The sequence below is a fragment of the Thunnus maccoyii genome, chromosome 5, assembly GCF_910596095.1.
Source record: "Thunnus maccoyii chromosome 5, fThuMac1.1, whole genome shotgun sequence".
Classification (NCBI taxonomy): domain Eukaryota; kingdom Metazoa; phylum Chordata; class Actinopteri; order Scombriformes; family Scombridae; genus Thunnus; species Thunnus maccoyii.
The window spans coordinates 3771012-3780884 of NC_056537.1; the positions used below are offsets into that span (position 1 = coordinate 3771012).

General features: G+C 40.3%; 1 protein-coding gene across 4 annotated transcripts; it reads left to right on the top strand.

Moving 5' to 3' along the window:
- Positions 1-4714: 4714 nt before the first annotated feature.
- snx20 (sorting nexin 20) lies at positions 4715-9291 on the top strand. 4 transcript variants are annotated; one of them, XM_042411954.1, is made up of 4 exons: positions 4715-4747; positions 5479-5534; positions 6948-7090; positions 8447-9291. In XM_042411954.1, exons 2-4 carry the CDS (start codon positions 5492-5494, stop codon positions 9116-9118), a joined length of 858 nt encoding a protein of 285 aa, XP_042267888.1. In that variant the 5' UTR covers positions 4715-4747; positions 5479-5491; the 3' UTR covers positions 9119-9291. The 4 variants fall into 4 exon arrangements, with proteins under 4 accessions (XP_042267888.1, XP_042267889.1, XP_042267886.1 ...); XM_042411955.1 differs by having other exon boundaries at positions 4725-4747; positions 5476-5534; XM_042411952.1 differs by lacking the exon at positions 4715-4747 and adding an exon at positions 5029-5336 and having other exon boundaries at positions 5476-5534.
- Positions 9292-9873: the final 582 nt, after the last annotated feature.

The following is a 9873-nucleotide window of genomic DNA, read 5'->3' on the forward strand; positions in this document are numbered from 1 at the left end:
GATATGTGTAGTGTAGAGGTGCAATGACAAACCCAAAGACTCTCAGCTATCACCAAATATCATCAGAAACCTGTAATATAAACATGCAAATAAAACAGTCTTCGCTTGAGACGATTAATCTCCTTAAAGTTTCATTTGCATGTGTGGAGAGGATCCATGCATCACCGTGTGTCATTTTGAAACTAAATATTAATCAATGTTTGGGTGTGAACCTGCACAGAGTAGATGAACACTCAGAGAGGCTGCGCAGTAACCTCTGCTGTAAAATAAACCTGCCGTCGACATTCATTAAAGGTTCACATTTTCTTTCCTTATCAGCAGTTCACAGTCAGTCTGAGAGATTATCTGCTCTGCTCATCACATACGAGCTGTTTGCCCTTGACTACAGCGTCCCTGAACGCAACCCAAAAATTATACAAGAAAATATAAAAGTTATGAGACACAGGAGGAGAATAAACCGCGAGCAGCCAGAAATCAGAGTTTCTTATTCTCCTCTGGATGAATTTTTCAGCGTCATGGATTTGTTTTGTTTTTTTTATTCTATGTTATATTTATAATTGTCAAACAAAAGTTCACAGTCCGCTGATGTTTTTTTCTGAGAGGAGGCGGTGAAGTGTTATTATGCTACATTACAGTTTTGCAGACGCAATCTGTCATCACAGGAATATTACATCATCCCTACACCAGCTGTCTGTACAAAACACCGACCAACCGTCACCTCATGTCTGACTCATTCAAGCAAAAGCTCACCTCAAACCTCAAACCGCTGTGACACTAAATTCATTTTTATATGACTTTTGGTTTGTGCACAAACCGACAGGACTATCTCACTGCCAATCAACAGATCAGCAGCTCTTGTCCTTGATGAGAAAAATTACATTTCACGATTAGTTTTAACTCTTCGATCCGAGCGACACGTGTGCATTTAAACTAAGCTAGTCTTACCTGTTGAGAACATTTAAAACTACTGATTCTGGGTCAGTAGGAAGCAACACAAAACTCCCACAATGTGACTTTTAAGTGGAGATTTTCTTGAATTAAATGGGGGGTGGTCTAAAGATAGGGGGTGTCACATGATGTTCTTGTTGTAAAAACTTTTTTTGCATTATTTATCTGCACATTAAACCACCGGTTTTATAAAAGATTTAAAGATTTGATACGAACACAAAGACATTTACATAGTAAAACACATTCATACCAACACTGAGCTGAACATGAATGTAACGTGCAGGAGAAGCAGGAAGCTACAAGCTGAAACACAAACATTTTTGACCATAATGGTGACCACTTCCTTTAAATGCAAAAGCAGCAGTTTATTTTCACTCTTAGACCTAAACAGGCTACAATCTGACCTTTTTCTGTAGAAAACAGATTGTATCTGTATGTTTCCACAACACTCAAAGGAGCCATTTTCCTGCTGAGAGCGACCTTTCTTTACCAGCCATACTGTTAATTGATTATTGATCAGAGATGGCAGAATGCCGCTGTATCCATTAGTGAAAAAGTGTCTCAATAAGTACAGAGATGCTTCATCTGTTTATCAATCAATCTGTGAATGTTCTGACATTTAATGTGACCTTTTTACAGGATTATAACTTCGTCTGTCGGACTCATCCAAAGTCCTCTAATGATGCAGCATCTGTATGATTGAATTTAGCGATTGGGTCCATAATAACTCGTTGGAAATGGGAGTCAGTTGGAGTCAGCATCTAGCGGCGGTCCGTGGCATCGCACTTAAGCATTGGCTTCAGCTTCAAGCAGTGGTAGTCCCCACTTGGTTGCTTTTCTCTAATCTTTGCTTTTTCATTGTGAAATACTGTGTTTTTGCCTCATCAGGCCTCTATAAACTATTCCAATGGAAAATCTTAGAGGGAATCATCATTGTTTGGTTGAACTGCAACTCTAAGACATAAAATAACCTTCGTTGTCAAGGATCACAAGCCCAAAAAGTTGGGAACAACTGCATCACAGAATAAAATCAGACTAATCAGTGTTACAAAGAACAGAAGCAGCAGTGAGTTGTTTTTTTTTTTTTCTTTTTTTCCATCTTCAATCAGCTTAAGAGGTCGAGTCCGGTCTGTCAGCTGATTGTGTCTCACTGTAAGAACAAACAGAGACGTGTTCAGTTGGTACAGAGTGACAGAAATGTATCAAAACTGATAAATAAATGCATCGAGCAGCAGCCTGCTCTGTTAAAACAACACGGCCTCAGAGACATGCCTTTGTTTCCATCACAAACACTCATTTATCTGCTTATTTTCTGTATGAAAGAGACGCTGACGTCCACAGACGGACGATTGTTTCATGAATGAACGCTGGTGTGAAGAGAGACGTACCAGGCGGCTGCTACTGTCTCATGACTCATTAGGAATTAAAATATATTAAACATTTCTAATATTGGTGTAAATATATCTATAAAGACCTTTTATTGGCCTGTTTTTGTATATTTAAACACAGTGTTACTAATGATGGAGATTACATTACATTTGACATTATTCTCACATTATTTCCTCAAAATAATACTGTTTAGTTTCTAAAGTAATAAAACATTCAGAGTGACAAAGACTTAAAGACATTAAACTAATTTAATCTCTAATTTAAAGGTTGCAGGGTTTATTAAAGCTGAAAATGTCTGAGAACAGCTAGACCTATGTTATATATTTTGTTGAGTTGTGTACTTACATTATCCCAAATGTTTCCAACAATTTTCAAACCCAGAGAAATTCATAATTTAATCAAAGTAACGGACCGTTTCATTTGGTCGCATGTCAATGGCAGCATACCTCCTCTACCAAAGAGTAAACACGCACAAGATGTATACGTCAGCGTCGTGTTTGTCTGCTACAATTACGTCTCCCAAAGAGTATAGGCATACAAGATAATAGGTTGGTGTTGTGGTTGTCCACCAGAAACAGCCATAAATTGACTTTTATTCAGTTTTAAGCCACATTTTTATGATAAACTTTAATGATAAAAACGTTTTTAACTATATCTTTTAACCAGATGAAGGATTTTAGTCATCGGACGTCTGGAGCTTAAGTTATCAGAGAAACAAGTTGAGCAAACGTTAGCAGCAGCTCGGCTAACAGCCCCTACCGGACGTCCTGTGCCCGCCAGACAGTGTCGGAGAAATACTGATTTTTACGTTAAACTGCTTTATTCAGCGTTTTTACCGGTTTTAATCATCAGATCTGTTTGTTTTGGAGAGGAGGAGACCTCTGCAGATAATTCGGCTCCTGGTAAAAACATCCTGAACGATGAACACTGGAATAATCCTAACCCTGAAGAAGCTGGTTGTTTAGCAATGAAGACAACAACTCCCATGATCCCACGTTACTTCACCACATCATCAAACTCTTGGTATTTTTCAAAACTTATGGTATTTCCCATTGATTTTGTCGCCCTCAGATGTAAAATACGAGGACATTTCAGCAAACACAACATTATAAAATACAAATGTTGTTGTGTTTTGTGAAATGTTGTGTTTTGCACCTCAGGGCCACCGTAAATTAAAGACAAAAAGTGATTTAACAGTTTTAATTGTCAGGTTGAGTAAAACTGAAGGTGCATAGTCAGTCAGGAGTCATTTAATTTAATGTTTTTTCACAGTAATAACATCTTATTAATCTTGTAAACGATGCACCACAGACATAACAATAAGAAAAGATAAGGTAGAGCTTTTTCATTGGTGTGCAGTTTCATCCAGCAGTAAAACAGACTGTTGGCCACAAAGGTCTCTTTTAAATCATGACACTATCCTCATATATATATATACTGAATCATTCATCTTGATTAAATGAATGAAATAAGGTCAAATGTTGTGTTTTGCTTCATATTAAAGTTATATATACTTTACATCACCTGTGATATTTTCCAGACATAGTAAAATGTAAATTTTAACTGTTACAGTAATTTGCTGCAGGTTTTTTGTGAATGTGTTTGTTTGCTAGTGTTTTTTTTTCTTTCTTTGTAACATGTCTATTTCATATGCAGCAGTTCCTTCAGGAAACAATAAAAGCAACCTTGACTTTGACTTAGAGTTTTCTAAGTCTTAGTCTTTCAGCATTTACTGTCGTGAGACGTATATCCTCAGTACTTTCCATCTCTGCAAAACAGCACGTATCAAGGCCAAAATGTCGACCTGGACGATACTTCAACCGTGAAAAGGTTTAAAACTCTTCAGCAGATGAGGAAATAAATTGTGAGATGAAGTTTTCCTGCAGCCATGACGGCAGAAAATCCTTTGAAACTGTCTCCATCTAGAGGATCAGAGAGGAACTGCAACATGTCTGACGATCGGGCATTTAAAGGATAAGTCTGGAGATTTGATATGTTTTTCATGTTAAGAGCCAAACATTTTCACTCTCTGGAAAGTATTGCCATGTTAGGAAAAGGTCATTGTGAATGCACGAGGACACGTTATATTGAAAAGTGTTCCTAATATTCTGTTTACCCCATTAAAACACATGAGGAGACAAGGGTTCCTAATAAAGAGCTCACTGTATATATACTGCATATGTAAATTATTAAGATGTGACTTACGAACGTTGTCGATTTGAATAAATGTGTCAGTGTGAAGGCCTTCCTCTTTTCAAACAAGATTGTTTTTTTCATTCACTCTTAACTGTTTGATTTGATTTGAGTTCATCTCAGGTTTCTCTTTCTCTTTCTCTCTCAATCCAACCGGTCCGGACAGATGGCCGCCCACCTACTAACCGGTTCTGCTTGAGGTTTCTTCTTGTTAAAGGTGAGTTTTTCCTTGCTGCTGCCCATGGGGGGGGGATGTTGGGTCAATGTAAAATAAAGAGTATGGTCCAGACCTGCTCTATGTGAAAAGTGCCCTGAGATAACTTCTGCTTTGATTTAGTGCTATATAAATAAAACTGAGAATGGAATTGGAATTGAAATTGAAGTTGGAGACAGACTCAACATATGTATACTGTCATGTTAGATGATTATATTCACTGTCAGATGTATTGTGGTGATAGTCTGAACACCACCCAGCTGGTATGTCCAGAGCCATTAAACCAATATGCTAAGCTTTATTTTAACCAAAATGAGGCTCTATACATTTATCTGCTCACACTCTTCTGAATTAGACTTTACAGACACACCTCCCAGTCTACAACAGCGCTGGTGTTAAATTTCACTTCCCTCTGCACCCTTTTTGTCTTCCTCTTGCTTTCACTCTTGCACGTTGGTATGAATTATATTCTGAGGAACTTCCTCTCTCTGTGTACTTATCTGTTAGCACAAAAACCACACGGTACATGTTTATATTTGTGCTTCTACTTTCCTGGAGTGACGACAGCTTTTAAACACCTCACTGTTAAGAGGTAAGAGAAACATAAAGCAAAGTCTGTGAGGGGAAAGCTGCTTACAAATAACTAACTGGAACAGTAAGTAAAGACATGTTAGGATAATAAGGAAGCTTTACTTTCATCATTTTCTGTTGATCTTCTCCATGTTGTTCAGCAGCTGTGTGGGTGCGATGGCAGAACCACGGAGACACACTGAAGACCCTTTGTTTCCAGGTACTTCACAGTCTGAGATGTGTTGTTTTATGATGTAGTTTTGTGCTCTTTAAATAATCATTGACTCCCTTTCAACCTGCCGCATCTTCTTCTACTTCTCCTTAACTTCCCTCTTTGATTCTGAAGGACTGATACTAAAACCTGCAGTTAAAAGAATATTTACACATTTTGGGAAAATACACTCATTTGCTTTTATACTGATCAATGGAGGTGGAAAGTACATTTACTCAAGTACTGTACTTATGTACAGTTTTAAGATACTTGGATTTTACTTGAGTATTTCAGTTTTTTGCTACTTTATACTTCTGCTTGACAACATTTCAGAAGGAAATATGTTCTTTTTATGGAGCTACATTTATCTCACAACTGTAGTTACTTTGCAGATTCAGATTTTACACACAAAAACATATAATGTGCACACTAAAAAATCACTGGCTTAAATTTTTACCCAGATTGGGTCAATATCGCACCACTACAACATCGGGTTAACTTGACCCAGTAGCAATCTGTTATTTTGACCCAGTGTTACACATGACAAGCTTTGGCTAAAAATTGTCACAAATGTATTGTTTCTTGTACAAAACGATGTGCGTATGACATTCAAAAGATAAGTTATTAACAATCAATAACAGAGTAACTGTGACATGTGAGTTTAAAAAGAGTGGAGTAGATCATAACAAGCTTTAGTTTGGGTAAATAACTCAAGAGTAAAATAAAAAGAAACATTAAACTGAGTCAAAACAACCTTTGTACCATTGTCTTGAGGGGCTTTCTAGAAAACATTAACCCAGTATTGTGTTGGTGTCATATTGACCCAAACTGGGTAAAATTTTAACCAAGTGATTTTATACTGTAAAATATGATGTACTCTTACACATTAAATTACTCAACACTATATAAAGTAGTTAAAACAGAAAAAAAAACGCTACTAATGCATCAGTAATTATAATTCAATAATCTCAAACAATATAACACTGACATGGGACATTTTTCTGCATGAGTACTTAGAGCTTTAGAGGTGCTGGGAGGTGGATTTTGTTACCTTTGGACAGAACCAGGCTAGCAGTTTCCCTCTGTTTCCAGTCTTTATGCTAAGCTAAGCTAACCAACTGCCGGCTGTGGCTCTAACTGTTTTAGCTTGCTGAACACTTTTCTGCTTTTACACTCTTATTGTTACTGTTGCAAATATCTTGATTTGACTTCACTGTCATCATTTTGGCAACATTATATTATCACTGGGATGAAATAATATCCACCAAACTGAAACACGAAGTATAGAAATGCAAGAAGAATCATCACACAAACGGTTTTTAGAAGTGGATTTTTCCTTTAGAATGAAAAGAAAACTTTATAAATGTATACTCTGTGTGTGTGTGTGTGTGTGTGTGTGTGTGTGTGTGTGTGTGTGTGTAGGTGAATTTCTCACCTCTTCCAGTTTAACCACTAAGGAGCTGCAGCAGAACTTGAGGGCGGAGAAGCAGAGGGAGCGACCCGTCAGGGTGCTGTTTGAAATCCCATCGACTCGTATCATTGAACAGGCTCTGTCCAAATACGTGGTGAGACTATAGACTGTGTATAAAAGACGGACGTAGTGAAGTGTGACATCACCCACTGGTTTGCATTGGAGCCAGTTTGCAGCCCAGAGTTGCAGCTCATGGTCGGCGCCATCTGTTCTGTTTGAAGCCAGGACCTTCCAAATAATACTGTTAAGTTAGACAGCTATAATCAGTATTTTTATATTAATAATGGATCACATGATGACTTGTCTGAAGCTCTCCTCGGCTTTACAGAGCTTTATAGTGAGTTTCAGCTCATTGTTCAGCAACTTTACTGTTTTGGTTCACTCTCAGCGCTCTCATAGACCCTGTTTACACTTGGTTTTAAAACGCGTCTCAGATCACAAGTGCACAGCGCTAAATACAAATGTAAACGACCACCAAGACGCATTGTGATCCGATCACTCAGACCACTTGCCCATTTGGTCTGGGACGCATTTGACCATATATCTTTTGTAGTGTAAACATTAAAGCGTCCTGATGCATCCCCATGGATATATCATAAGAGATGGATACCAGACTAAAAATGGCGCCCATTCAGTCCTACAGGAATTGCTTGGCTGGCACATACCATGGATGTATAAAGAGAATACAGCGTCGGAGGCGGGGCCCCGTTCATTCCTATGAAAGTTGCTCAGTGGCGCATGAAGCAATAAAAAATCGACTTCCCGGTATGAAAGTACCCAGATCTTCCGCATTGTGCGGCCCATAGAGCATGCGCACTGGTGACTGTCGCTGGCCGAGGCGGCTACTTCCAGTTTAGCCCTCCAGCTAACTTGAATGGGGATAAAACAATTCAATTATGCGGCTCTTCTAGGCTTTTGAAATGTGATCAAACCGAACTGATTTAATTCTGATAGTGAGACAAGTCATTTTGTGGGGGTTGTGACGCTCAGAAAAAATTTATCCGCTGATTTACAGACGTCTCTTTCACAATGTAAGTCTATGGGAAAAAGTCTTTTTGGGCCAGAGTGCATTACGTGACGTTGTAATTACACGGTTTGGCCGCTATGTCAAATTTGTTTCAATTTTTCTTTGTGTTTCCTCGGACAGTGTTTCCCTGTTGAGCTGCGGTGGAAGTATAGTAACAAAAAGAGGAACTAAACACTAAAAAGACTGTAACGTTGAAAGATATCTACTTGATTTGACTCATTTGGACGCTGAAGCTTCATATTAGCTTCAGATAAACTTGACAGACCTGAAAAAATTGTGAACCCGTCCACTAAAGTCACCATGAACATTTGAAAGTGTCTGTCTTTTGCGCCACCTTGTGGTAGTGTATCAAAGGCCCAGTGGAAGACAGCAGAGCAGCCTGATAAATCTTTGTTCTAACATGTAACCTCCGTGTGTTTCCAGGTATATGAGGTCGTGGTGATGCGCTCTGGCAGCTTCGACTCTCGCCGCGTGTCCGTGGAGCGCCGCTACAGCGACTTTTCCCGCTTTCACCACGCACTGCTGAGGGAGTTCAACGAGGAGCTGGAGGAGGTGGTGCTTCCCCGCAAACTCCTGACCGGAAACTTCTCCCCTGAAATCATCTCAGAGCGGCGCCTGGGTCTCCAGGACTACCTGGCTAAACTTTACGAAACACGTTGCGTCCGACATTCACCTCTTTTCCCCAAATTCTTCACGGAGCAGGAGCAGAAGAAAGCGCACAGTTTGCTGCGAGCGGGACAGTTCAGACTGGCTCTGGAGCAGCTGCAGACGATTCTGGGGATTCAGGAGAAGCTGGTGCCGTGGCAGAAACCCACCCTGCTTGTACCGACGCTCGCTGCCCTCGCCGTTTGTTACCGGGACCTGGAGGAACCTGAACAAGCGTTTACGTCTGCTCAGAGGGCTCTGCCTCCGGTGAGACGATACGGACTGAAGAACTACAGAGCCTCGCTGCTGGACCTGCTGGTGGATTTAGGATACCAGCTGGGCCAGCCGGTGGCTCAGTTACAGGAAGAGCTGACTGCGCTGAGAGACGCCGAGAGGGGAGAGGTGTCCTCCCGCTCGCTGAAAGAGTTAGTGGTGAAGGAGTTCATCTGAGGACAAAACTCCAAACTATTCTGGAGCTCAATCATCAGAGTTACTGACTGATTCTGTAGCTTTTTGCACAAGAACTCCTCACTTATAACAGCCATGTTATACAATCAATCAATCCATCAATCAGTTTTTATTTATATAGCGCCAAATCACAACAAAAGTCATCTCAGGGCACTTTTCACATAGACCGTACTCTTTAATTTACAGAGACCCAACAATTCCCCCATGAGCAGCACTTGGCGACAGCGGTAAGGAAAAACTCCCCTTTAACGGGTAGAAACCTCAAGCAGAATACGGCTCTTGGTGGGCGGCCATCTTCCTTGAACGGTTGGGTTTAGAGAGAGAAAGAAAGAGGGAAATGGGGAGGGGGGGACAGAATAACAACAATCATAACAACAACAATAAGAAGCAACAGCCAGGGAAGGATGCCAACAGGACAGCGAAGGACCGCGAAGGCTCGGCCTGCAACCCAGGGTTTCCTATGAGATGAGAAATCACAAAAAACTCCGGGGAAGAAGCAAAGTTAGTGACATGCATTGATGTTACATGAATGCATACAGATGGAGAGGAGGAGGAGGAGAGAGGAGCTCAGTGCATCATGGGAAGTCCCCCGGCAGTCTAGGCCTATAGCAGCATCACTAAGGGCTGATCCAAGGCGAGCCTGGTCGGCCCTAACTATAAGCTTTATCAAAAAGGAAAGTTTTAAGCCTACTCTTAAACATAGAGAGGGTGTCTGCACCCCGGACTGAATCCGGTAG

Coding starts and splice junctions, on each gene's coding strand:
- snx20 (XM_042411952.1), top strand. CDS start 5,203: ATGAATTATATTCTGAGGAACTTCCTCTCTCTGTGTACTTATCTGTTA. Junction 5,337..5,475: donor AAACACCTCACTGTTAAGAG/GTAAGAGAAACA, acceptor CATGTTGTTCAG/CAGCTGTGTGGGTGCGATGG. Junction 5,535..6,947: donor TGAAGACCCTTTGTTTCCAG/GTACTTCACAGT, acceptor GTGTGTGTGTAG/GTGAATTTCTCACCTCTTCC.